General features: G+C 42.6%; 5 protein-coding genes across 7 annotated transcripts; 2 read left to right on the top strand and 3 right to left on the bottom strand.

The window, feature by feature from the left end:
* Positions 1-1,426: 1,426 nt before the first annotated feature.
* On the bottom strand, positions 1,427-5,666 carry LOC112291922 (urea-proton symporter DUR3). 2 transcript variants are annotated; one of them, XM_090255668.1, is made up of 9 exons: positions 5,493-5,666; positions 5,221-5,292; positions 5,069-5,119; positions 4,356-4,873; positions 4,116-4,223; positions 3,581-3,980; positions 3,191-3,450; positions 2,831-3,069; positions 1,427-2,678 (listed from the first exon to the last, which is right to left on the bottom strand). In XM_090255668.1, the coding sequence occupies exons 4-9, from the start codon at positions 4,536-4,538 to the stop codon at positions 1,832-1,834; spliced, it is 2,037 nt and encodes a 678-aa protein (XP_090111794.1). In that variant the 5' UTR covers positions 4,539-4,873; positions 5,069-5,119; positions 5,221-5,292; positions 5,493-5,666; the 3' UTR covers positions 1,427-1,831. The 2 variants fall into 2 exon arrangements, with proteins under 2 accessions (XP_090111794.1, XP_024395693.1); XM_024539925.3 differs by lacking the exons at positions 5,069-5,119; positions 5,221-5,292; positions 5,493-5,666 and having other exon boundaries at positions 4,356-5,027.
* Positions 5,667-8,311: 2,645 nt separating this feature from the next.
* On the top strand, positions 8,312-11,184 carry LOC112291000 (uncharacterized). 2 transcript variants are annotated; one of them, XM_024537913.3, is made up of 7 exons: positions 8,337-8,631; positions 8,786-8,849; positions 9,156-9,320; positions 9,625-9,896; positions 10,002-10,225; positions 10,347-10,530; positions 10,657-11,184. In XM_024537913.3, exons 2-7 carry the CDS (start codon positions 8,843-8,845, stop codon positions 10,894-10,896), a joined length of 1,092 nt encoding a protein of 363 aa, XP_024393681.1. In that variant the 5' UTR covers positions 8,337-8,631; positions 8,786-8,842; the 3' UTR covers positions 10,897-11,184. The 2 variants fall into 2 exon arrangements, with proteins under 2 accessions (XP_024393682.1, XP_024393681.1); XM_024537914.3 differs by lacking the exon at positions 8,786-8,849 and having other exon boundaries at positions 8,312-8,631.
* Positions 11,185-11,851: 667 nt separating this feature from the next.
* On the bottom strand, positions 11,852-13,174 carry LOC112291002 (small ribosomal subunit protein uS10z/uS10x). The gene is made up of 4 exons (XM_024537917.3): positions 13,111-13,174; positions 12,816-12,932; positions 12,387-12,500; positions 11,852-12,122 (listed from the first exon to the last, which is right to left on the bottom strand). Exons 2-4 carry the CDS (start codon positions 12,922-12,924, stop codon positions 11,980-11,982), a joined length of 366 nt encoding a protein of 121 aa, XP_024393685.1. The 5' UTR covers positions 12,925-12,932; positions 13,111-13,174; the 3' UTR covers positions 11,852-11,979.
* Positions 13,175-14,628: 1,454 nt separating this feature from the next.
* Positions 14,629-19,411, bottom strand: LOC112290997 (uncharacterized). The gene is made up of 14 exons (XM_024537911.3): positions 19,131-19,411; positions 18,456-18,629; positions 18,171-18,344; positions 17,869-18,000; positions 17,440-17,555; positions 17,261-17,276; positions 16,845-17,002; positions 16,555-16,664; positions 16,104-16,199; positions 15,792-15,891; positions 15,511-15,559; positions 15,253-15,384; positions 15,042-15,136; positions 14,629-14,925 (listed from the first exon to the last, which is right to left on the bottom strand). Exons 1-14 carry the CDS (start codon positions 19,225-19,227, stop codon positions 14,794-14,796), a joined length of 1,581 nt encoding a protein of 526 aa, XP_024393679.1. The 5' UTR covers positions 19,228-19,411; the 3' UTR covers positions 14,629-14,793.
* A 108-nt stretch (positions 19,412-19,519) lies between these two features.
* LOC112290999 (pentatricopeptide repeat-containing protein At4g35850, mitochondrial) lies at positions 19,520-24,564 on the top strand. Its single transcript, XM_024537912.2, has 14 exons — positions 19,520-19,738; positions 20,294-20,334; positions 20,552-20,683; positions 20,810-20,972; positions 21,207-21,272; positions 21,487-21,584; positions 21,841-21,958; positions 22,095-22,289; positions 22,609-22,685; positions 22,823-22,916; positions 23,111-23,176; positions 23,292-23,369; positions 23,488-23,589; positions 23,789-24,564. The coding sequence occupies exons 1-14, from the start codon at positions 19,649-19,651 to the stop codon at positions 24,035-24,037; spliced, it is 1,569 nt and encodes a 522-aa protein (XP_024393680.1). The 5' UTR covers positions 19,520-19,648; the 3' UTR covers positions 24,038-24,564.
* The last annotated feature ends 1,908 nt before the right edge of the window (positions 24,565-26,472 follow it).

Genomic DNA, 26,472 nt, shown 5'->3' on the forward strand with positions numbered 1-26,472 from the left:
GCTCAATTTCCTCGTCCCGCATCGCTTGTGTACGGCCCCTGTCGCCTTCAGAGCATGTAAGGACCACTGGGGCACGGGCTATTCCCTTGCATAGAGCATCTGCGTAAGACATTTTGCCCTCCATGATACTAAGACCTTAGGTCCAGCTAACCCTAATCTCAAAAAATCAGTCCCACACCGTTCTAGATCTCAGAATCTCGTTTACCAAGTTTCACAAGATAGATCTCCAGGCACATCCTAGAGCACAGAACGAATTGGACCACAAGTTGCCCTTGGCCACAATGGATCTAAGATCTGCGCACGATAGGCTCATCACAGACGTGAGAGCTCCTCCGGCGCTTCATTGCGGCCCAGTCTTTGTTTCACTCATTTTCATTTCGAAAAGAACGCTGTTGCAACTTGTAGTCCGTCGTGGGCTGTCCTCTCTCGATGATGAATAAAAACTGTGCTTTTAAAATTTTTGATTATCCCCTGAGTTGGGACTTGTCTCGGAATGTGGAACCCAAGTTGGCTTGTTTGGATTTATCGGGTCCAGGTGAGGGTAGAGTCGGTGTCGAGGTGAAGAATAACCGCCTTGGATGTCAGTGATGGTAAGTGTGAATTTCATAGGGGTTGGCTGTGAGGACAGTACTGTCATTCGGAGAAAAATCTTTTGGGGGTAGAGTTTCTCAGGTAGGTGGTTCTTGCATCTACGTATTTCTTGGTGCTCTTGATGGTCACAAATACTTCCATTTCCTCCACGTGATTTTGTGTTTAACTTACTCGGTATTTTCATCGATCGGATATTGATTAGCCTTTCTCCGATGAGACGACGAAGTCATGATACTCGCCGCTTCGCACTGGGAGTGGATGTCATGGTAACTAGAGGTCAGGATTATTGCTCCTAACTCATCCTCAAGCTCTAGAGTTGGCTTGAAAACAAAAATGTGTATTTGTTTTTTATACTGTTAATAATACGCAATTTGGGGCTTTTTTGGAGTTGATTAGAAGTGGAGCATTACGGCTGGTTCAACGCCTCAAATATGATATCTCGATAAAAACAAAAAAATATATAAATATACCAACTTGTTCGAGACAGAATCGATCGAAAATTTCAGGCTAAGTGGCCAGAAACTTGCAGCATTCGAGCACCATCTGTTTGAGATTCCTAAACGAGTTGTTCCGCAGATTATTTGAATGTCAATATTCATTCAAGCTTCTGGGAGATTTTTCACTGGTGATGGTTCTAGTCTGGGCATAAGATCTAAGTATTGAAATTGTCCAGAGGCCACGAGTGCTCCGCTTGTAATAAACGAATGAGCAGCAATTTCAAATGCATGCAAATTTACCAATGACCAGCATCTATTTTCTGGGCACCAGAGAAACAGGCTTTAGATGGTCTTGGTTTGGGTTGAACGCTGAAGAAGTAACTTAGTGGAACAAAGAATGTCATGAATGATGCGTCCAGTTTATTGAAAGACTTAAACACGTTTGCAAATGGCACAATCACAGCGACCCAAACGATCAATTTGCAATGATAGGTGGCGCATCGTATGAACAATCCTTTGGTTTAGGTATTTTCCTCTGGTACAGATGCTACTCTACAAGCTCCAGGAGCAATGCCATGGTACTTCTACACAAACTTGTGACAAGTCACGCTATCCTTCGTTGCCAAATCAAACCAGGTTCACCTTGAGAGCGTACAACCACTAGGGGTCCGAGAAGGTACCTTGAAAATATAAAACACAAGGGACAACAAACCTCCTCCATTCACAGCCTTTGCACACGCTCCTGCGGCTTGGCTTTTGAACTTCACAATCGGGAAACAATAAGCCTAGGTCGCGATTACCAATTAACCGGCAGTTGTCTTCTCGTCACTGATGTGCTTGGGCACCTTGGCCGGGGATCTACAGATCATTCCCAAGATAATGAGGTAGATTGTTTCCCAGCTCTCGACGATGGGCATGATGATGATCACAGCAGAGCCTACTGTACCCCAGATGATGGCGATGGCGGCCCAGAACGTGAAGTAACCCTCCGAAAACACCTTAGCAGGTAGAGCCATGAGGGGCCAGATGATGACAATCAGAATGGTAAAGCCAATGCCCCACCTGATAATCCAACTCCTGGCCTTCTTCAGCTTCTCTTCGTTGTACTCCTCCTCCGGAACGTCGGATGCGTCTTGCTCAACCATGGTGATGTGCTTGGTGGTGCTCCAGTCATAGTTCTGGGGAGAAATAACGCTGAAGATGGCGTGAACGGCGCCTCCTGTAAGAATGGACACCAAGTTGCCCGCGAGCATGGGGGCGTTCCTGCCCGTGGTGTCCAGATTGACGCGCTTGTACATCACCTCGGTCACGGTGAGCCATGTGATAACTCCCGCCAGCATTCCAATGACAGACCCGGCAATGGCACCCTTGGCATTGGCTTTCCTCCACAGGAGCAAGAAGGCCACGGGAATGACGGCTGACCCGATAAACACTCCCATGGCTAAGTACATCCAGCCCAAGGAGACCCCCGCCTTGTTCAACACGATAGCCAGAACGCCCATAAAGCACCCGAACAGCAACACGAGCAACCTTGACACCCACAGAATTTGCTTCCCATTGGCCTTGGGATTGATGTAGGTGCGGTAGATGTCGTAAGTGCAGAGGGAGGAGAATGCAATCAGTTCTGACGATCCTGCAGAAGTCACAGCCCTACATGTGTGCACACACCATCTTCATTTCAATACAAGTCGAGGAACAAACAGGAACTAATTCACAACCACAAGGATCAAGCTACCATGATGAAAAATAACCGTGAGCTAGTCGAAAGGAAAATTTCAGAGGGCAGGAAACAGGGGATTTACATGAAGAGCATGGTAAGCAGAAGAACGGCGCCGCTCTTGCCCATGAGTGCCGTAGCTGTAGCAGGGGGAACGAGACCATGATTAGCCTCATCGGCCGTGAGGGGCAGACCAAGAGCCAGTGATCCAAGACCCAAAGAGGTAGCCAGGGAAAAAGGCACGGCAAACCACACCAATCCTCCGAGCAGGTAACCCTTGTGTGTAGAGGTGGGGCGAGCAGCGATGGCACTCATCCAGTACCCCTGTTCACACACAGGGCACAAACATAATTGATTAGTTCACTGGAAGATAGTTTGAGATAGATCGAAGCGGCACGATGAGAGCTAGTACAGAACTTCAGTAGCAGAGGATCTGGGTGTGTACATTGTCCACAAACACTGTGCCGAAGTTTCCAACAATGTTGATGATACCAAAGACCAAACCTCCAGTGCTAAGCATGGTGAGGTAGGATCCGCCATTATTGCCCGCGACAGGTCCACACGCCTGGGAGTCGAAGTTGAGAGGAGGAGTGCAATCTCTATCATGCGACACGGAGTAAAGCCTATTGTAGACTTCCTTGGGAGTTCCAAGCTTGTCACTCTTCACATATACCAAGAAGACGAACACCACGAGCACAACGTGCACTGCAAGAAGGCAGACAATCCACCCTTATTGTAAACAATGTCTCCAGGAAGCACAACCGGCCGTAGAAAAACCCGAAGCGCAATGTTGCGAATTTCGATTGTCAAGAGAAAGGATCGCAAAGTAACTTACCAACGACGGAGTGAAGGTAGCTAGCCAAGAATGTGGCCTTAAGACCTCCGTGCAGGGTGTAGACAACGACTCCCAGAGGAATGAGGAAACTTGCGGCATATAAGTTCATTCCCGTGAGAGCATTCACAACAGCAGACCCTCCAAGAAGAAGCATAGCTGTGACGATGATGTTGGTGGCGAAACAGAAGCAGAGAAAGACGATATGCGCCGTTTTTCCCCATCTAGCGCGAACAATCTCGCAGATGGTATGGGCAGCGGGCGCTTTCCTCTTGATTTCAATTGCCAACACACCGAACAACAGCACCTGCACAGTGGCGCCACTAGCGTACCAGAAAGGCCCACTAACTCCGTACTGCCACGCCACGTTGGAGCTCTGTAAAATGGTTGCAGCCCATGTCCACTGCACCACATCCACCCCAGGCCACCATCACAACGGAGAATCACGAAAATTCATTACAACACAGTTGCAATTTGAGAACTGCTAGACTGCAAAGGCACAATTACACATTCGATTCCTCGTGCACATGATCCATACCTGTGACACGATGACACTGGCGATCAGCCCTGTCTTGATGTTCCGTCCAGCCGTGTTAAACCACTCCGAATTGTGTTTGGAGTAGACGAAACGCTGCTCCAACCACACCTGCATGTCCACCACCACCAACATCAACAACTCTTGTTACACTCATGGTAAAGCGATTATTGGGTGTGACTGAGCAGTACAGATCGAAATTCAAACTTCAGGGACAATCTTCCTCGACTTGGGCGTACGTACCAGGAAGGACGTCACAACTGCAAAGAGTGCGCCGAATCCCAACACGACAGCATAGCCAACGCCCTGAGAGAGGAAAGCCTTCCCACCAAAGTAACTAGACTGTCGGGTGCACTCGCCCGTCAAAGGGTCATTGAAGTAGTACTCCGCACCTGCTGTTATGGCTGCAAAGTTGCAAGGAGCCATCGTTACAGACTCTCCGTGTTGAGGAGCCGGATGCTACACTCTAAGCGTCTCTGCACCTGCACTGCAAAGGGAACTGAGACCGGAGCGGAATGACTCGCATGCTGTTGGGATGATCAACTTATACGCACCTGAATCTCCTCCACTAAGGCCCTACAACAACCTTTATATAGGACCCTTGTCACACATTCCCAAAGACCTCCGTGGATCCTCTGTACCTACGTGACAGACCGAAAAATGCCAGAATCGTGAAGGTCAAGACTTTCCTAGCATTTACAACTGCCAACAGCGAGTCCGAGATGGAATCGGCAATGCAACTTCGCCGTTGGTGGACCCTCCTGTTTAGTCCACAAAATTGTCGTTAGCATCCAAGGCCGGGAATCGGCGATTTTGTACCCCCCAACTCCCTTCCGCTCCACCGCTGCTGTTGCAAACTAGATTCTACCAATTTTTATGCACCCCCGTCTAAGTCCTCGGAACTCATTCACCACAAGCGAGGGTGAGAGGAGATAGGGAAACGGTTTAGAACTGACTGGATGTATTTGGTAGTCCGTCGACTAAGAATCTTGCTTGCGAGCTCCAATCTGTGAGCAGATTCCCGGGGCCATGAGAAGCCATAAATGGCATGATTCGTTTCCTTCCAATTACCTAGAAAGTAGTTAATGTGCGAGGATCATTGAAATACCAATATGCACGTGGTGGAGTGGTGCCACTTGCAATCTCATTCTCCCGTTCACCTCTTCCCTGTGCCCGATTCCTGCAAGACTTCCAACCGCCTGCATCAGAAGACTAAGTTTTTGCCTCCCAATCCTTGTCTACTATCAAAGTTCAATAGGGATTTACTAGCTAGACAAACTGAGCATGTTCATCCTACAACCTAATACCGCCCTGATTGAGGAATATTCAATTGGGTCCACCAACGACACAACTCCTACAAAGCTCGAGAAGGTCTCTCACCACCTGCGACTACGAACTTTTTCCTTGTTGAGGTTTGTCGTTGGTCAACACATGTTCTCGCCAAGCTTCATGGAGACAGTTGCAAATTCCTCCGCCCTGAATCACAACCAACCTGCAGAAGAAAATGAATTCGAAACTATTCATCAACCAATCTTACTTTCGAGATCCCTCTCTATTCGCAGGTTTGTGACTTAGAAAGATGCAATTTAGGGTGTCCTAGAAACGAACGTTAAAATGAGGAAATCATTTCTGTCAACAGTAAATGTGCAGGAGTGTGCAAGGCAATGAATCTTACTCGTGCTCAAGTTATCTTACACAATTCATGCCTGAATGTGTGCATCGAATATTCATGTCGATCACGATCGTCTTGCTGCCTAGCTCCGTTGAATTAGGAATCTCCATTTCAATTTTTTATCATATACTTGTCCTTCTCGAAATATGTGTGCGGCTTTACAAAGCTCTGAAGCCCCAGTTGGTTTGAAAGATAACGTATCGTTTGAATGGATCTGTTCTTTACCCTCCCAGCCAATCAATGTGATGCATATTTTTTAAAGTCTCCCCAATTTATCTATAAACTCAAAAACAAGTATAATACTACCTACAGTTATCGTTTTCCGATTTCTAAGTTTTGAGTTTCTACGATAAGAGTTGTTCAAAAAACACTAGCATTTGTTGATTGTTAAGTGTCAAACAACATCTACTTTATTCCTCACCTGTTAAGTTCGATGAGTATTTTGATGAAAAATTTAATAAGAAAAATAACGAAATCATAAAATTACTTTATCAATTGGAAGTATTGCGATGAGGTGGAAAAATGTATTAGTTTCACATACACCTTCGAGGTAGTGTCTCACCAGGGGCAACCGCAAATCAATAAAGCTTACCTGGATTTCATGAAACTGTAACAATGTCAAAAAAATACAATTGTTTGATTTAGAGGGCTGTTTTTGACGTCCACGAATGACAGCTATCATCTGGCGTCCCCACCCCTTGACAAAGCTGTCACGAGGTAAACTTCACTTCTACTTCGATAAAAATAAAACAAGGTATCACCCAAACTCACATCCACTCATTGTACTGATAATACACCATACTCCATTTAACCTGACAGGTAGTTGCTACCTGTCAGACGGTTGCTTAATTCACGCGCTGAAAAGCTTTCGTTCATTGTTGCCTACCTGGCATGTGCCTAGATCCTTCAGCTGAGTATCTGCGAGGGTTCTGAGTTTACGAAAGTAGAAAAATAGAGACACGGTCTGAGATTAGAGTCAGCAGCCCATGCCACACTGGATGTGCGTAAAAAAAGACTGAATGAAAGTATTCTTAGTTCCATCTAAACATTCGCCAAAGAAGCTAGAATACCGCGGTGGGATGAGCGGAGAACGGGAAGGTTTGAACTAGGGGAGGTTGCAGCAGCAACAGGACAAAAATGAAAGCTATCAAGGAGCCAAAGGATTCCTGAGCCGGAATCCATCGAAAAGGTCGACCGACTCCTACACTGAAGTGTGTGACGCGGCCACTGTTCATACATTCTTTACAACAGGACGTGATGGTAGCTCACAAATTGTAGGCTAATTTTCTCACGCGCACTCTTCGAGTAGGAGCCAATCTGCCATCATGCATGCAATGACTTCGTAAAGAAATTCGTCTAGTGGCTGAATGACAGAATGACGAAGAGAAATCCGAGTTTAATTGTGCTGATTCGACGGCTTCGGGATTGTTTTTTCTGTTGATGGAATAATCTGTAATGTCAAATGGGGTTATTCGTCACTTCTAGGCTTATAGTCATTTGACATTGCACAACATTCCATCAACACAAAAGCAGTTGTTTTGATGGAATAATGTGTACAGTCACTTCGGGGTTATTAGTCGCTTCTGGGCTTACTTAGGATGTGTTGTGGAGGAGATGATGCGGGAATTTATATCCCAGTGCATCTGGACTGCATCTCTGGATCAGAATGGCATAGATCACCAAAACGATGCGTTATAAAGTTGAATGCGACGGCCGTGGCCATAAATTCTAGCTCTCACCCTCCGGTGCAGTATGAAACATCTGGTTGCGTGTCTATCAGGGCCTTTCAGCACCGTCAGGTTCATACATTTAATAACTGAATACAGATTTGTCAGTAGGCTTTGAGATAGCGATGATGGGTTATTATTTGCTGGATCTCCATCGATGAACATTGTGAAAGGCTGATACCCACGTTGTGAAACTGAACAATGCATGCACAAGGAAAATTCTTGAACTAAAATGGTAACATGATGTACGCGCCAGCCCCACTCTGTATCGGCCTTTATGCCCACTGTCGTCTATTCCATCAACAACCCCTGTTAACGTCACAGCGATTTTGTCGAATCTAGTTTTCAGAAGTAGCCGTGGCTTTACTTTACTAGGCACTCTAATTGAAGCTCTTGCAACAAATTACAATTCCCCAGACTCAACAATTGCTTCGATGTGCGCCACAATTTCAGAATGGAAGCTTGCACTGAAGTTTGAGCCTAATCCAGTTGCATGGTCGAGTATTGTTCGAAGCTTTCGCCCAAGGTAGAAGACCCCAAGGGCAGAAGCACCAGGGGTTTCTCTGGATGAAACTAACAGGTGGAAGTTTCGTCGCTTAATTACAAAGGCGAATGCAGGGTCGATTGCACGATTTCTCCGTCGTTCGAAACAGTTAAACAGCTTCCATTTCACAAAGCATTCTGTGATTGAAAAGCTTTCCGAATCCAACTGCTTTACGTGTCAGCTAAGGATTGAAACTCATCATGGACATGTGGCAAGAACAATGTACAAGAAGAAATTACTGTCGAGAAGCCGATTCAATCTCCAAGTAATGTCGCTCTCTTGAGAACTGAGTGCCCCCACAACAGTACTTGACCATTTTCTACTCATATCGTAATCAAGACCAGTACCTTACAATCATCCTTGATTGGGTGGGCGAGAGATCCCATCTGTTTGTCCTTCGGTGCTAGTGACCGAGGTTTCTTTTCGATCAATTTCAAGTGATGAGCATGACCCATCTGGTGGCGGTGGCTAGTCAGTTGAGGGTGTAGCAGTTGCCCGTTTCAAGTTCTAGACAGTGGTTTGTCTCAAATCGTTTGAGGTCGAGGACGTTTGAGTTGTGGGTGCCAGCCAATTGTGGTGAGCTTGGCTGCTAATTTTTTTCTTGTGATGTGCATCTCTTTATTGAGCTGGGTTTTGGTTGCAGCAATGTGGGACTCACGGTGGATGAGCTGGGAGAGCAATCTTCGATGTTTTTGCAATTTGGTTTTGATTTGTGGTGCATGGCGGCTAGAATTCTTTCCTCGATTGGAGATCTTCGTGGGTTACTCGCTGTTTCTTGGGTCTCGTCATGGTCGGTGCGTTTTAGATTTCCTTGCGGTGGGAAATTTGTTCTACTGATTCTCGGTTTTTTATCTCGTTCGTCTCAAAGAGATATACAACATGGGCGTTAGATTCAAGATTAGTGTCCTACGAAATTAAGAAAAGGCTTGTGATACATTGTTGCACTGTGTAAATCCTCAGAAGAGAGACTGTTCATTTTGTGACTTGCTCCTAGTCAGTGTGCAGTCTGTGAACTATCCTTCTGTGCATGACCGGTGCTGTGAATCAATTCCTGGATGAAATGGATTTTGAGACTAACGAAGACTTGGTTGAGCATGTAGCATCAACTATGGCATCGGCAAAGATGGACGAGGATGTGAAATACGTGGGGCTTCCAGATGGGAGGCGCATTGCATACAGAGAACAAGGGCTGGGTAAGGACATTGCCAAGAGGAGCTTGCTAGTGTTGCATGGTTTAGGCTCCTCTCGCGTCGCTGGAATGCCTGGTAAGTCCTAAGATGCCATGGTTTGTACTGTACATCCTCTTTAATGTGTTATTATGCTCAACAGTATGCTACCTACTGTATCAATTTTACGAAAGAAATTCCAACATATCTTCTTCAACTACAGCTTAATGTCGTTACGTGATTACTGCATTGTCATGAGTGCCTTAACAGCCAGTCTCGGTCGTGTCTCTGGATCAACACTCTTTGTAGATGACCTTGTAGTAAGATTTCGTTCCTGTATGTACACAGGACTTCACTCTTTCTTTTTAGAAGTAAGTCACCAATTGAAGAGTTCTCCTTGCAGGTGTCTCTGAATCTCTGCTAAAGGATATGGGAGTGAGGTTCGTTGCCATCGACAGGCCCGGATATGGCTTCAGTGACTTCAACCCAAAGCAAACGTTTGAGTCCGCTGCCAAAGACTTAGCTCATGTCGCTGACTGTCTGGAGCTTGGGTCTAGGATATACTTGCTGGGATACTCCTGTGGCGGTGCTTACTGCTGGGCAGCTGCTCGCTATATTCCGGAACGTATTGCTGGCATTGCAATGTGGGCTCCTGTCGGGAATTACTCGTGGAAAGTACGTGTGGGCCTTATCATTAGTTCTGCACATTGAATGCGTTTAAAATTCGATGTGGATATCTCAATATGCACAGAAGAATCGTAACTGTCCTTGGATTGGCAGGGCATTTCGGAAATAGAGAGGAACACTTTGATAGGAAGCACAACTGAGAGGTCAAGAAAAACGCATGCAATTATTCGGAAAGTGCCGCAGTGGATGCTGTATGCATATGTGCGCTACTTTATTGTACCTACCGTGGGAACCAAGTGGGTGGAAGACGCAAAGAGCAGACTATCTCCTCCCGATGCTCAGAATCTGCAAAAATATTCAGCGGACATCATGGAGAGGTCAGAAGTTTGAATTTGCGTAAAGGTCTCTGTATTGCTAGGATTCTATGCCTCCGTATTTGAGGATGCATGAGCTTTCTGCTGAGGAATGATATTGTCTGAATACTTGGTTACACTGCAGAGATAGTATCATGAGTGCTAAGCAGAAGGGCAAGGGCTTGGCTCAAGATTTGCTCCTAATCTCCAGCGACTGGGGCTTTGAATTATCTGATGTGCAAGATCGGTATAAAGGCCCATTGCATATTTTCAATGGTGATCAAGATGTTCTGGTGCCTCTAGGTCTCCAAGAGATCATCAAGAGACAGGTGGGTGGTCTTCATCAATTTCTCAGATGGTTGTGCTCATCTATATCTTTATGCTATTATTCAAAAGTCAACATGTGTACAATACTGTTTATTGACACCCACAAATGTTGCATCACAAACTTGTAGCTCCCAGACCTGGTTCATCTTCACGCACTTAAGGGAGAGGGGCATTTATCGGCATTTTGTTGCAATGATAAGATTCACCGAGATACGCTGAAATGCCTCTTTGGGAGTACCTCAACCATTGGAGAGGATGCAGGTAAACTGGGCAAGAAAAGTGACGATCAGGAGGTGAAAGTTGGCAGCAGCATTTACGAAACAATCAAAGAAGGCACTTCGGCGCTACAGAAGCCCTATCTTCACTGAAGTCTCCGTGCTACAAGGTAGTCGGTATTAAACTTTCTGTTCTGATAGACCCGTACGCCTTCAACAAAACAATTTCGTAAATAGCTGTTGTTAGAGCACAGATGATTCAGATTTCTTTAGATAATTAATAATGCAGAACTGTAAACGTTCACATACACAAAAGTATTGATCCATGTAGGCATATCTATCGAATTGATTTAGTGCAACAGCAGCCAATGCTCCTGTAACTCTGAGTTACGAAAGTGAAGATGTGATAGCAATTAATCTACGCATCGTAAAGACGGTTTATGACTGTGTTGACTTGGCAACAAGGGCCTACCCTGCTCCTTCATAAATCCCACAGCGAAGTGAATTTATAACTACAATCTCACGAAACAACATGAGGTGTGTGGCAACTCAGTTACAACCTCAAGATTCCAATCTGTGCATTTTAATAACCCTGAAGACTACTGGATTGTTAGTCACAAAAACCTTGAAAAGAGGTCAGGAACCTCGTGTCTTACAGCTAGCTACGAATGTCGTTGATATTCTGTTGTTAACTAGAGGATTTGATTGACTATCAACAGAAGAACATTCTGTGCGGAGCAGTTCTTGAATCTAGCTTACAGGGAAGCTTCGTTTGATGAGTCTACTCTTGATACATTTACAGCACTTCATTGATAATTTTCCAAGAAAAACACGAATAAGTTGTTCCGTTGAGAAATCCAATGATCACTTCCTGTTCCCTCATCTGCATTATGTGGTTGAAGTTGCTGCGACTCTCATTACAAGGCACCATTTGCAACATGATGTTGCCAATTAAAACTCATACAAAAAGACCGAATGCAGGTAAGCATGACTTACAACGCCCGTATCACAGTAGACAACGTCTCAGCAAAAGATTTAGAACAAATGGCATGGGCGGATAAGATCCGATGTAACAACCGATTGTGTGCGGCAAGACAAAGCATCCATGTAACAGGCAGCAATTGGGAATAGCTTTAATAAAATTTGCACATTTAAAAAAAAACTGTGCTCCTACGAGTTCAATGCTGGGACATTCGTATGGACAAGGCAACCGAAATGTTACAATGCGATACTGGCTTAAACATCAGCAATGGTAACCTCGACCTCAACACCAGGTTCAATGGTGATGGAAGTGATCTGCTTGACCACCTCGGAGGGACTGTGCAAATCGATCACACGCTTGTGCACACGCAACTCAAATCTGTCCCAGGTGTTGGTACCTGAGAGAACACCGCATAAAGGATATGAATTTCAGTACTTTTTTGAATGAGAATGACAGAGACCTAGCATTTGAAAGGACTCATCGAAAAGAAATTGATTTTCAAGGATTTCAATTCCTTCTCCGTATTTGCAGAAACTTCTAAACCTCGAAATAATAAATTCACAAATGATTTGAAGGTCAACCGTAAACTTTCCAGAAAAATTCTACACAATTGCTCAAAAACATGACCTGCGGGAAGAGATTAGTCAGGAATAAAGCACACCTTCTCCACAAGGAGACTTCCGGGTGGTGATGTGCAACACCTTGGTAGGCATACGCACTGGGCCCTTCACTTTGAGTCTCTTGTCCTTGGCGCCCTTGATCAAGTCAGCGCACACTGCGTCATTAAGGCCAACGTTGACATAAAGCTGAGTATTACACATAACATTACGAAGTACAACTACGGGAATCTTTCACAAACCCTGAAAACCAAATGCCATTCCCAAGCGGAATGGCGTCCAATCAGACTCAGACTCCATGAAATCAAAACTTCATCTCTAGCATTAGTCTAACTAGTGATTTACGATAATAATATACACACCCCACGTACTCATAAGCTTCTACCCTAGCAGCTTCGTGAGACTGAACGAAGATATAAAAAAAAATAAAAAAATAAAAAAATAAACTTTCGGAATTAGTGGTGCATGCTTACCCTTCTCGAGATTCTTCACATTCTTGGAGGAAAGGGTGATTCGGATCCGGTGGACATTCTCAACAGGCTCCTCCACTCCGATCTTTCCAGGCTTGATTGGCATCGCCATGATGCAAGCTGGAATTCGTAACCAACATGAAAAACGAGCAACAAATTGATGGTTAAGACGCGTAAAAAATGGCCCTTAGCAATTCATATCAGAAACCTAACTGAACTATACACCAAAATGCAAAGACAGCCCGAATGACTACACATTATAACCGGGCGAAAGTGGCAAATCGTTCGATTAAGATACCTGGTAAGGATCACCCTAGACAAACACGGTGCTTACGAGGAAAACCGCAACCCTACGACGCAAAAAATACATTCGAGAGAGCAAAAAAATCGCACTGTGTGGGTTTTGATGGGTTCCATTTTAGGTCTGGGATTTTCAGGCGTACGTGTCAGTAGACTCGGTTCGAGGCTCGGAACACCGAAGCTATAGGTACGGTGGTTTAGAGTGTGTTCGGAATGTTGTTTACTTCTTTATGCCATGGTGGAAAAATAAGCAACAAATTACTTTTTTTTATAAAGAGGAATGTTAAATGTACCCAAGTTTTTTATTAAATCGACCCACCCATTATGAAAAGAAAAAGAAAAACCTCTAGATTCATTTCTCCCCTATTGGATTCTCCACTTGGATCTGCAACCAATAAAAACCAACCACATTCATTATGATTATCATATTCTTCGTCAAGAGTGGGTCTATTTAACAGTCCCTTTTATGAAATGAACTTTGCATTCAGCCATTCTAAATGAGTGGATATGTTCTGTTTTAATATACTATAAATATGAAATAGCAATATTCTATTATTAATTATACATTTAAATAGTTTTGGATGATGTAGTAATATTTATTGTTGCTATCATTGTTTTGACTTTCAAGAGGTTTACAAATAAAAAATTTAATATACATATATATTTATTTATTTATTGTAATATTTAAACATTTTGTGTTAATTTCATAGTCCTTCCATTTGAGTTTAAACATCTTATTTACAAAATTGGGTTGTTAAAAAAAAATCATGTCTAATAAAACTTTAATTGCTGCATTTGCTTAAATTATTTTATTCTTTGCAAGCTCTTCATAAAATAATTAATATCCTCCTTGTTAAGCATTGTGGAATTCACATAGATCAAATTACTATATAAAGATCAGCTGGGGAGCAGGAGGGGGAGTGTTTAACTTCAGGCCAAAAGAGTGAAATTGTGAACGGGCAATTGGTCCATTAAAAAGCTTGCTCAAATCCAGGATCTTACATTCACTGGAATGGCCTTCACAACACTAATGCTGCAGCTGGTTCTATGGCTCAAGTATTCTTTAAGAGTACTGTGAGCCACATTAGATGCATATAAAACTGTGCAAACTGAATTTAACTGAACTTCACCATGAGTGACTACAGGCGAAACGAAATGTGACAAGACTACCCCAACTAACTTTGCATTCAAAAAATGCATGCTATCCCTGGTGGGCTTCCCTTAAAGCTGAAAATAATTAAAATGACTTCACAAGCTTAAGTACTTGGCAGAGGGAGATGAGATCAGTAAAACTGGCGAAACCTAGCACAAGACATTTACAAGACCTACTACAAGGTACTCACCAAGGACTGCAGGTCGTTGGTTGTTGGAAAATGCTCCTTTCATCCATTCTTGTGAAGCACCTTGCTACCCCAGAAATCTATGCATACAGATTTCAGCAACCGTTACGATGCATCTCACAGCGGCGGCGGAGTATGATGCCACTTTCGGTTATTATTTCTGCTTGACAAAAAAATAGAATAAAAAATGATTCCACGTTTTGCAAATGCCTTCACATAGTTGAATCCACACGAGGTGGTCGATACAAAGAATGAAGTCAGCCTAAAACAAGCTATTCTTCTAGGAATTTCAGAGGTAACTCTTGTTGGGAATTGTGAAGCCTAAGAACAGTCTACAACAATCATGAACTAGACACAGGCTGGTCTTGGTTATGGACTACAGTGACCGCTGCGAAGTCATAGGCAGCCATTACTGACTGCTTCCCAAATGTTCGTTTGGCCGCCCATACTAAATCTTGGATTGTTCCCTTGTCCTGTACAATTGAACACCTCTGTTTAGCTACCTTCAGGTGCATGATGTGGTAAAGTGATACTTGTGATAACTCAGAATCTTTTCTTTACAGACGAAATTCAAGAGAAAGGAACTTACCGAGGTACCATATAAGGAACCTTCCAACTTGCCGCTAAAATGAGTTAGCACAAGAGACTTTGCATCGATCATTCGAGCAAATTTTCCTGCCATAGCTGCAAAAATCAATACAAAATCAATGGTTACAATCTTGAATGAAATAAAAGTTATTAAACCGAATCAGAGTTATTCAACCGATACAGCAATGCAAATTCAGAAATATAAAACATACATGCTGTGGAATGGCCGCGGTGAGCAGCAAGGTCCGACTCTTGCTCAATAACGGTCGCCTCATGAACCAGCACATCAGCTCCTCTCGCAGCAACAAGCAGTGACCGGGAGTCACTAGTGTCTCCAAGAATCACTGAAAAGCGATAGTATGATAATATGATGAATATCAACACTAAATGAGACGAACATCAGCATTTCTTGCACGGATGAATGAGTTGCGAAAAGCTCAAAATTGGCAGACCTATATAAAAATATGTACCTGCTTTCCGGCCTTTCCTTGGAGGACCAAGCACGTCAGATGGATTGACCTGACATATAACAATGCACTTGAATCAACTTTAACTGAAAAAATACGATAACACTACGTACATAACTGGTATTCCATCCATGAATTCCAGAGGTGAAAAAAGACATAGGTAGGGATTGCGGATGTGCTTCAATAAAAATGACTTCCGTTGCTACGCAATATAAAGGGCTTTAAAAAACTTAAGATGCCGCGGGTTTAAGGCGGGTTCCAAAACACTTCCAACTCAAACTTACCGTACTGCCATCTTTAAGTGTGACTGAATGCCCTTCCTGTAACTTCGCATACATGGGGCCTGGTAGAACCCCGAGCTCCTTTGCTCGATGTACATCAAACCTAATGCAGTAGAAGCCATGATCAACATGATATGTATGATAGATCGCTAAATGCAGAATACAACTACGAATTTATGATATCTCAAGTGTAAACGGACAAACAAACTATGAACATGACTGTAGCCTAAAGGGTTCTAGCTGGTATCAACTGAACAAGAGCTGAGATCTACAGGTATGGGAGATAATGTTTTCAAAAGCCTTGACAAAGAGCACCTGCCAGTACGAGGCTGTTCCTCCACAACGTAACCCCAACAAGGAATGGAGTGCTTAAGCAAGCCTGCAACAACCACGTACTTTTTGTCTTCGTGCCTGAAGGGTACAGAGGAATTTATTGAGGAATGAGACAAATTATATTCATATTCAAAATATGAACGTGTACATAAACCTAAACATACATTCCCACTCACGTATGTTTATCATAAACATTGTCCAATGCGTTTGACTTCAACATTCAGAACTGAATTACTAGACATCAAAAACGTTTACATTGGTACTAACAAGAAAAGGAAAACGAAGTGCAACATTGTCCACACGTGCATAGATTTAGGTATGATTTAGCAAGCCTAAAGCTGCTAAAGATGTATGCACTAAGTTCTACCTGTCAAAGATTAAAAGCAATTTTTTTGCAAACAAGTTGAAGTCTTATGCACAGCAGCTAACTTACACACGCCACAAGCCGTCATCCTGAGAGCATAGGATATCTCTTCCAGGTAGCTCATCCTCGTGCATTTCATCATTTACATTCCATTTATTATTGATTCTCTTTCGTTTCCCCTGCAGAGGGGAAAATATGTTATAGAAAAAATAATATCACGAACAGGTATCAGAATGCATCGGAAGCAGGAAGAGTACAATCAGAAAAAAACGGTAAAAAGTCTCTTTGCATTCACATAGATGACCATCAATAAATCAGATTCTCCAATTGAAACATCACATTTGTTCACGCAATGTCACCTCTTGTAGCACAAGCTCGTGAACGGTATACTTGATGGGCACACGGGCATGGGCCAATTTTAAAGTAGTTCGAATCCATTGCCTTAAACCTGGGGGACCAAAAATCTCAATGGGCTCCCGGGTTGATGGTGCTGTCATACCTATCATGCACAGAAGGCCTTCCTACAAAATATGCACAAAATAAATTACTAATTTCTCATGGCTCGAGTGGATATCCCAAATCATAAAAAAGTAGAGATATTTATGGAGTTTACATCACAGGATATAAAAATCACATCATCCAAAAAATTTACACAAAACAGAATCCCATTATCTAGACTTCCTAATTATGGAACTTACGGGCTATCAAAGGCTTAGACACAGGATAATTTCAATAGTCGAAAAATACTTTTGAAAGTCAAGGGATCAGTGCACACCTGGGAGTCCGAATATCTGGAGAAACGAGACGAATCCTTGGATTAAGGAGCAACTTGGAATACGAAAACTATATGACACCCCTTTTAATACTTGATTAAAAGAATTAACAGCTAAAATTTTCACATGCTGTACATCTAAGACATGATCGCACAAACTTGTGTATCACACTTATGGATACATGGTCGCCATGCATGTGGGTGATGAAAATATTGTCGATTGTTCGATGCCGAAACGGGGTACGGTGCAATTGTCGCTGCACACCTTCTCCACAATCAAACATGTATATCGTGCCATCTGATAACCAACAACGAACCATACTCATTAAACTTATACTGCCAACAATCATCTAAGAAAGCAAGGTACAAAACCAGTAACAGGAAAATTAGAAACCAGGACAATATCAAATCTGTCAAAGGCTGGAAAGCAGCTGTTCACATAACAAGTAAAAAGGAAGAAGCCTGTGACAAAATTTAACAAATGCCTCAATGAGAATATTTTTCGGAAATTTGTTACAATTCAGCATTCCACACATGAAACTGGTGAGAAATAAAACAAACTCTGAGGATATCAATAAGGAAGTTACCAAGAAAGTTAAATCAAGACTGACCTAAGCGCAGTGCTATGGAGGACGTGTTCCGACTCAAGGTAGGCATGGATGATGAGGTGCCTAAAAACACAATCTGCATGGCCCGGTGATCACAAAAATCTTCAGTCATAAAGGGCACCGGCTCTGATTCACCTGCAAAAGGCATCATACATTCCTCTTTATAGATATAGCCAAATATATTGATGCCAGTGTCCAATTTGAACCCATCATGAAAGGCGCAATGTACGAGTGGCTTCAACTGAACGAAGCTAACTGACTGGTTGCTTTAGCCCTCTTGTTCTGTAAGAATTTACGGTGCTTACTTTCACTCAAAGTGGTACTGTTCTTTTGGCGCTTGTCACCAATAATCAATGACGAAGACGTAGTCCTCTCACGTGAATTGTGTCCACTTTGCGTTCTGTGCAGCACTGTACGACTTGAATTCGAACTGGACCGATCAGGAGGGTCCTGGTACTCAGGATTCCAAGACTTGGCCCCTGAAAAAGCAATAAAACATGTCAATTAAGCAACCCTCTCAAGGTTTGAAGCTTGTGAGACTTTCCATCAAATAATTCCAGATATATCTGCGAGGTTATTTCAACACTTACTCTCATACGAATTAGAATTATTATACTCGTTCTTTACGCCACTTGTTGGCGATACACTCTTTCTTTTCTCATGTGTATCATGTCCACTTTGCACCCTACGTGGCAATGAACGACCTGAAGTTCGATCTAACCAATCTCTAGGCCCTTGGTCATCGGCTTTCCGAGTTTGAGTCCCTGCAAAGAATAAAATCACAAACTTGCCATTCAAACCAAACTTGTACCAAAATTTTACAATTCACTAGTTCCGATTACCTGATATTACGACAAAGACATAATGAAACAGACTTTCCTGGATATCTCTGTATGAAATGGTCGTTTAGTCAATACACAAAACGAATACTTCACTTGTATGAAGTTTGAGAAAGGTTGCTCTCAAGGCAAGCACAATTCGACCATTTCTGTAAGGATAAAAGATAAGTGGCAAGAGGATAAATGTACGCAAGAGAACGTACATTCAAATTTCAAATTCAAAGCCCCAACAAATACTTCACATGAATAGCCATAACATCCCAATTCTACACTGTGATCGTCAAAATCCAAGGTCCATATCGTGGTTCAAGGAATAAAATAGGCAGCCCTAATCAACTTCATCAAGGATTAGGTCGTGTTCCAATTCCAAAGTAGTGAAAGAATCTCTTTAACTGGAACTGAAACAGAAGATTCACAAATCCTTACCGTGCGAGTTTCGGAACCTGGCAGACCCTGAAGAATAAGAAGCAACGTTATAATGTGATCGCAGCTGCTTCAAGCACCGAAGGCGTGTAGATGCCATAGCGAGCTGGTGCAAGATCTCAACGAAACTGATCGCATGAATTTCAATCAAATAAGTACAATCCTTGAAATAGAGTTTTGGAATGAGAAGAGTCCATCATATCAACTGGGTTTCAAGCTCAAAACTCTTGGCCGCTACGATTCTTTGCCGAAATCATGAATCAATCGTAGAAAACTGCACCAACACACGCACAGTTGAAGAGGGTCTACGTCGGCATCCCTGGCCTTAAACCCTGGTTTGTTCATCCAGACAAGTATATACATTCGTTCACATGTCTGTTGGGACTCTTGACTCCTGCGCTTGTTTGCACTGCTTGCCTTGTCGAGGTTAGAAGAGTTTTTGTGTTCGGCGCAGCCTTCTCCAGCGTTTTTGCATCAATTTCGATCATTGAGTGAGGTCGAGAAGAACTAGTCCGGGAGACATGAGGCGGGCGGTGGTGCAGCGCCTAGCGCGTGTTGCGACTTATCGTGGGCCTTCACATGGACTAGGGAGCTTTGCAGCTACTGAGGAGGTATGTTTTGGCATTTTACAGGGATAGATCGCAGTTGCATTTGGTGGTTAGAAACTTCGAGTGCATTTAGCGACGTCAGGTTGTCTTACCGGTGTTGTTTGGCCTCTGGTGATCGGGAGATGGATTTCTTCAAGAATAAGTGGATTCGGAATTTCCTGTTGGGATTCGTCCATTTCAGGCTTTTTGGGATTTGTAGTGTTGTTACTTACTCACTATTGTCAGATTTAGGATTTTAGGGTTCAGGGCTTTTGGTGGTGGGTGTAAGGTTTTTCTTATGGAATTCTCTATGAGGTTCAGATTCTGTTTTCCGGGTTCTGATTCTCCTCCAACTCCTCCTTTCCCTTCCTTTTTTAACTTTTAACTCTCTCTCTCTTTAGTTATTAGGTGTATGTGTGGAGAAGGGGCATGAAAATTAAGTTTCTATTTCATATTTTGCTGAAAATAGATAGAGCTTCCACACGATTACATTCAGCTTCAGTATCTATTGTGAGTCATCGCCGCAATGGCATGCTTTTCACTCTTCATGCTGATGTGAGTATTATTTACATTTTGCAGTTAGCCACTTCGGGTTCTCCAGCGTGTGCAGCATTTCACAGGTTTGAAAGGCCTGCAGATCGTCAGAAAAAATTCAATTGATTCTTTGCCGTGTAGCCACCGTTGTGCACCAGACACTTTCATGCCAATAAAATGCCTGTGAGGCTTTAGGATTCATTGTCTTCTGCGTCGTTCTGTTTCATTTTTGCACGTTTAGGAATCAGAACGTTGCTTTTTCACGTTGCTGAATCTAGAAATTATGTGAATACCTATAAACAGGGATGATCAAGCGGCTTTCGGTGTCCGGTGTTACTCTACCGGTCAGAATGCAGCGGTTCATGCAATGCGTAACTATGCTAACAGCATCTATGAATATAACAAGGTCCTAGACGAACTGAATTATAGCAAGCGGTAATTGTCGCATCTTTTAACTGTTTATTTTTTCTTATTTATTTAAATCCTGCATTCTAGTACAATCTCCTCCACGTCTGCTGACATAAACTGATTAGGTCGTTCTCACTTGTTAAGTACCTGCAGGTCGTACTTGATGCGGGATGTGTATGAAGATATGCAACTGGATGGAGTACGGCCAATCCGCAACACTTTCCACACTCTAATCACTGGTTGCATGAAAAGTCAAAGACTGCAGGATGCTGTTTATTTTTTTGATGAAATGAAAGCCATGGGTCTTCAACCTGATGTAAGTGCAGGCTTACAATATATATATATATATATACACCATCATCTCCCTCCCCCTTTCACCTACAAAAACTCTCTCTCTCTCTCTCTCTCTCTCTCACACACACACACACATTATTCATAATTTTTTTGGGGTATTCATAATTTTTCTAGGATCTGCATATACAGATGTGACGAGGTAATTTATGGACACCGATGTTCTGACTGTTCGAGCAAAATTTGTGGCTCTGTTCAGATTGTGCTCTACAACTGTATTATCTCAACATGTGGACAAGCCAACCAAATTGAACGTGCTTTTCAGGTTTGCTTATACGAAGTGATTTTGAAGGTTTATTTAAATGACTATATTGTCTTTGCAGATAGGGAAGTGCATCCTGTCGCTGCATTGCTGAAATGATCATGTTGGAGATTTGATTAAGGACTTGGAATGAAGGTCATTTTGAAGTTCAGATGTTACCCTTGCCATTATTCCTTTTCGTTAAAATTTGCTCCATTATCATGATTGGCGTTATCAGGTGGCAGCAGAGATGGAAGCAACTGGGATCAAGCCAACCGATCGCACTTTCCTTGCTTTGTTGAATGCGTGCGGCACAGCTGGTCGGGTAGAAGAAGCGTATGTCTATTTACCCTGCTTTCTTACAAGTACATCAAGCTATCTTCCCGGATCGTTCTTCTGATTGTGTGTTAAAAATTTAGTAATACGAAGGTTTTTTCTCCCTCTCTTGCTCCCCTGGTACATTTCTTCCTTCATGTTAGCGTAATATTAACCCTCGTGAATACAAAAAGGCTCATGGTCTGCAACCACAATCAATTTATTGTTAAGTATCTTTAGAAGTGGCTCCGTTTAGACTCTGTAATTTGTCCTGCAGTTATGGTGTGGTGCAGAGGATGGCAGCATATGGCTTGACCCTAAACAGCTCATGCTATGCTGCGCTTATTCAAGCTCATAAGAACAGCCGCCCCATCAATCAAACGACATTTCAGAAGGTCAGCATGATATTTTATGATGTTGTTCCCCTGATATCTCCTTCAAAAGGTTCAGTCTGATTCTATTGTAACATCATCTTATCATTTGTTTCACGTATACTGCGCCCGCTGACAGTGATGCGCGCTCATTTTACAGATATTTGAACTTCTGGAGAAGTCAAAGGGTGCCGACGCAGTGGCAGGTGATGGAGAAGGTCGAGATGATTTCGAGGAAGAGCTGGCAAATCTTGTGACGGGAGGAGGTCTTCAGCCTACCCGAAGTTATGTCAATCGTCGACTCAATGTCTATTACTCTGCACTGCGGGCTTGTGGAGCGTTGGGAAACATTGAGGTTGGTGGATAGTACAAATCGAAAATTTAATGGAATTAGTGGCATTTTATCTTGTGATTTTCTATTAAATCGCCGTCCAAATTTGAGATACTTGCAAGATTATTTTCACTTTTATAAGTGAATCTTTTTATATCAAATTCTCCTTGTAACCAGATTGATCTTCTAGTACACTGGATATCCGATGACTGGGCGTTTGAGGGTGAAATTGCAGTTCAGAGCTTATGTATACATGGTGTGGCCTTTCTACTACATTTTTTTTTAATATGAATCGAAGTGCCATAACCAGCAACTTATTGATACATTTTGTGGTTGGCTACAGGCAGTGGAGAGGATTATTGAAATGCTTAAGAATGATAAACATCAAGTCGATGCTACCTGTATAGCTGAACTTGTCAAGTAAGTTCGACCCTTGAGGAGTTCTGAGAGGAATATTTTAATTCAATAACGAATGAGTACATATCATCTCCTCTCCTATTTGGTTGTCCTTGTATCACTCGTGGAACTAACACTATGTGGTGAATTTTCTTTTGAAGGGCTTACATTGGGCGTGGTCAAATGGAGAAAGCTGTTCAAGTTATGAATGAGTACATTGATTCTGGCAAGAATCCGTCATTAAGTCTTTTTGTTGTAAGTGAAATTTCTTGGATTAATCCCATAACTTTTATTTTTTCAACTATTCACAAAATTGTCGGAAATTGATTTTCCTCGATTAACTCCATATATCCTATTTTTAGACTTTTCATGTAGTTGTTGAAAGATGTTTTGTTCAGCTTCAATCAATTTAGCGAGTGTTTCTTAATTCGCCCATTTGACTGATGCAGACATTGATAGAAAGGTGCCTCCAACAGCGGACCCCGGCCAACATGGCAGCTGCCAGAAAGCTTCTGGTGCGTTTGTCTAGCTGTTGTAGCAAAATGAAGCACTATTTTGTTCCGTAGAACACTTGCTCTTTGGTTAGGATTTGACCCTGACTTCTTGTGTGTCTGTTTTTTCTATTCCCAGGATCGAATGGATGAAAAGGGATTCTTCTTGAACACGGCTATTGGATCCAACTTCCTCTTCCTGGCTTCATTGGATATGGTACATCTACGGTGTTTGATATTTTTTATAATGATAGTGTGTGGTTTTCTAATGAAAGCCAGGTAGTCAGTTTGTTTGTATGCTGGAGGTCTGATTCCAGGTCATATAAATGTTGCAGGTAGGAGACTTTTCTACTGCAAATACAATTTGGGATATGATGCATAAGCGCAATTTACGACCCTCCATCAAGTCTATTACCTCCTATAGCAATGGCTTGCATGTCAGCCTCAACACCTTGCTTTTTGTATATTTCTTTGCTACATTTCCAAGTCCTTCCTCACTGTGGTTTCATCTTTTTAATGTTCTCATTCTTTATAATCTCAGGATGTAGTTTTAGCGAATCCGTTCGTGTAGCCGTGATTTTTCATGTGGAAATGATAAATTTACTAATTATTTTCATGACATGGTGTCCTATGCAGTCAAGGAAAGTTCCTGAAGATGATCCCCGGTTAGCTGCCACTAAAGATATTATTGCAAGAGTACAAAAGAGGAACAACTGGGTTCATGGAGCCCAAACTGAGATACCAAAGGAAGATGGTCAAGAGCAAGAATATGGAGATAACGTACAACACAGCGGTGAAGTAGATGTACCCACTGAGCAAGATCATATTGCTGTCGATGGTGATGCTGAAGAGCAAAGCAGGGAGCATGTAGCTGCCGCAACTTAGCCTTGACAACCCATCCCTTGTTCCAGCCACCAACATAGTTTTGACGGTTAGGCCAGGATATTACCCCACAATTTGAGAGCACATACGAGGAAAGCTAAGGCGATAAAAAAAGATTTCCTACGGTCAGAGTTGAGGATCGTGAGTTCTATGAGAGCGGGTGTCTCCTACAGGTTGGTTAGGTCATAATCCATTACTCAATTCTTTGGTTTAAATTTAAAGCAAGCACCAGTTGCTTCTCTAAATTTGATATTAGTGAAATAGTTGAAGTCATGGAAGGTAGTTCGAAGTGGTTTTACATTACGGTTACAGGAAGCTCATTGTTAGACGCTGTGGTGAATCAGCTTGACGCCACACAGTGGTAATCATTTGTTGTCTCTTGATTAGAACACTGCTGAGGGAATTCGTTTGGTGGTTGACGGTAAGTGATCTTTCAATCCTGATACAGAGCGTAATTATCACTTTGAGGGGTTTAACTTTGAGAATCAAATTTTGTTGCAATTCGTTAAATCGTTTGACAGTTTGCTTAATTTTATTCCTCAGGCTTTGCTATTTGATTGGAATTCAGTAATGGTATTTGGACCATGTTTGACCAGTTCTATTTCCATGCGTTTGTTTCGATTTTCTGATTTTGTTTGATTTTTTCATAATTGTTTCATTTTTAGAAAACCAGCTAGAGTTTCCTACCTCTGAGTTGATCAGAGGCACCATTTTTCTAACAATTAAAATTTGGCCAGGACTACTGTTGTGCATTTAGCGAATTTTGCTTCTTAAAATGGAAAGTTAAATGATCTGCATCGGAGGGGCTCAATAAGTGATTGTATACTAGAGTTTGTTATTGACTGAGTTGTGGTATTTAGTGTCTCTACCCTGCTTACACAAAGTTCAATGCATATTGTGACGTGTCCTGCATATGATTCCTACACTAATTGATACCTAACCACTCACCAGATGTTAGGACAGGAAGAAAAACTTCTTTTCGGAGCATGACTGTTAGATGTCCCGGTACTGCACACAAGGAATGATGCGGGACTCAAAGAGACCTACGTGAACAGCATTAAGTTTTCACCATCTGCTTTCCAATTTTTACATTTGTATGTCAGGCAACGAAATTAGGACTCGAGCAATCAGGTGCAGGTGGATGTGACCCACTGTGCAGTGGGTTCATGGAAATGAGGAACTCCGTAAACATGCTGAGGAGCTCGGGTATGTCTACCTGTATATTTGTTGCCCCACCCAAGTGCGACGGTTTCTAATTCCAAACATGAAAAACAGTCTCATCTTCTTGTGGGATTCTAGATCGATTTCATGTCAACATGACTCCTCACTCAATTCATCAATCCAGGAGATCCCAAGAAGTTGAGGATAAGCGCAGCGGCTTCTTGGAGTTGCATGCCCTGAAAGCCGAGTCCACTTCATCACAGATCCTTGATGCCAGATGTAGATACACATCCAATGTATGCAAAGCGATTGAACCGCGGGATGGGGCACCGCGATACCCAATAACATCGCAGGGCAGGAATGCACTCTGAATCTTCTCCTGGCGATCTTCCGGCCTTGTGTCGGCTACGATGCGTATGACCTCATTATCACCAAGCAAACGCTCGTTATTCTGTAACTGTGAGCTTGCTATGGCACTTCGATCCAGACGAAAAGCTGAGCTTGGTTTACTGTCGCTTAGAGTGAGCGGATCACTGTCGCTTCTGGCAGTTCCCACCGTCACGGATTGCTTCTTCCCAGAACTCACCCGCACGTAGTTCTTACCAAGAAGATTTCCACTGCCGTCTTGAGGGCTCAACAGACAAATGCGATCGGGACGACTTGCTGACGTGCTGAACGAGAGAGCTGCCTCAGTAGCCATACCGGAAGCCACAAGCCTGCGTCGTTTTGAAATCGCAACTTACAAATATCAAGGATGAGGTAGATCACGCGCACCTGTACACCTATCATGCTAAACAACACCTGCATTTTCGAGATGAGAATGAAACAACACGTGACTAAGATTATCTTGTAGCCAAGTATTTGAGATGAAGAGTCACGTAGAAGGATGAGAAAAAAGGTTGTTTAAAGACTGAAGTCAATACTACAGTCCCATCCTACCAACAGTCTTAGCCTCATGAAAATATTTTCACAGCAAAACATCCTGGAGTTTGAAACCCTATACATACATGCACGGATCTTAGCATTGTCACAGTAATTGAGTCCTACCAAACCAGCATGTGTACATGCGTGGGAAAATTGTATCCTTTAAATTTTATGGATTGCATTAAAAAATAAAAGTAAAACAAAATAAAGTATTAGTATGGAACTTATAACTTTGTTCTAATTATGTCTGAAGAAAATAATGAGATTCATTGAGCCAATGCAGTAAAGAATTCAATACATTAATAAAGCAAAGAATGACACATAAAACGGTGATGTTAGTGTAGAAAAAGTTG

Source organism: Physcomitrium patens, chromosome 14 (assembly GCF_059467195.1).
Source record: "Physcomitrium patens ecotype Gransden chromosome 14, ASM5946719v1, whole genome shotgun sequence".
NCBI lineage: Eukaryota > Viridiplantae > Streptophyta > Bryopsida > Funariales > Funariaceae > Physcomitrium > Physcomitrium patens.

Excerpts from the sequence above, each read along its gene's own strand:
- LOC112291922 (XM_090255668.1), bottom strand. The coding sequence starts at position 4,538 with ATGGCTCCTTGCAACTTTGCAGCCATAACAGCAGGTGCGGAGTACTAC. Across the intron at positions 3,451-3,580 it reads CTACCTTCACTCCGTCGTTG|TGCACGTTGTGCTCGTGGTG; the intron begins GTAAGTTACTTT and ends GCCTTCTTGCAG. Across the intron at positions 3,070-3,190 it reads GCACAGTGTTTGTGGACAAT|GGGTACTGGATGAGTGCCAT; the intron begins GTACACACCCAG and ends GTGTGTGAACAG.
- LOC112291000 (XM_024537913.3), top strand. Across the intron at positions 9,897-10,001 it reads TCGGGAATTACTCGTGGAAA|GGCATTTCGGAAATAGAGAG; the intron begins GTACGTGTGGGC and ends TTGGATTGGCAG. Across the intron at positions 10,531-10,656 it reads AAGAGATCATCAAGAGACAG|CTCCCAGACCTGGTTCATCT; the intron begins GTGGGTGGTCTT and ends ACAAACTTGTAG.
- LOC112291002 (XM_024537917.3), bottom strand. The coding sequence starts at position 12,924 with ATGGCGATGCCAATCAAGCCTGGAAAGATCGGAGTGGAGGAGCCTGTT. Across the intron at positions 12,501-12,815 it reads TGTGAAGAATCTCGAGAAGG|TGTGCGCTGACTTGATCAAG; the intron begins GTAAGCATGCAC and ends TTAATGACGCAG. Across the intron at positions 12,123-12,386 it reads GAAGTCTCCTTGTGGAGAAG|GTACCAACACCTGGGACAGA; the intron begins GTGTGCTTTATT and ends GTGTTCTCTCAG.
- LOC112290997 (XM_024537911.3), bottom strand. The coding sequence starts at position 19,227 with ATGGCATCTACACGCCTTCGGTGCTTGAAGCAGCTGCGATCACATTAT. Across the intron at positions 18,001-18,170 it reads CAGTACCACTTTGAGTGAAA|GTGAATCAGAGCCGGTGCCC; the intron begins GTAAGCACCGTA and ends TGCCTTTTGCAG. Across the intron at positions 16,200-16,554 it reads GATGACGGCTTGTGGCGTGT|GCACGAAGACAAAAAGTACG; the intron begins GTAAGTTAGCTG and ends TGTACCCTTCAG.
- LOC112290999 (XM_024537912.2), top strand. The coding sequence starts at position 19,649 with ATGAGGCGGGCGGTGGTGCAGCGCCTAGCGCGTGTTGCGACTTATCGT. Across the intron at positions 20,684-20,809 it reads GAACTGAATTATAGCAAGCG|GTCGTACTTGATGCGGGATG; the intron begins GTAATTGTCGCA and ends AAGTACCTGCAG. Across the intron at positions 21,273-21,486 it reads AAATTGAACGTGCTTTTCAG|GTGGCAGCAGAGATGGAAGC; the intron begins GTTTGCTTATAC and ends TGGCGTTATCAG.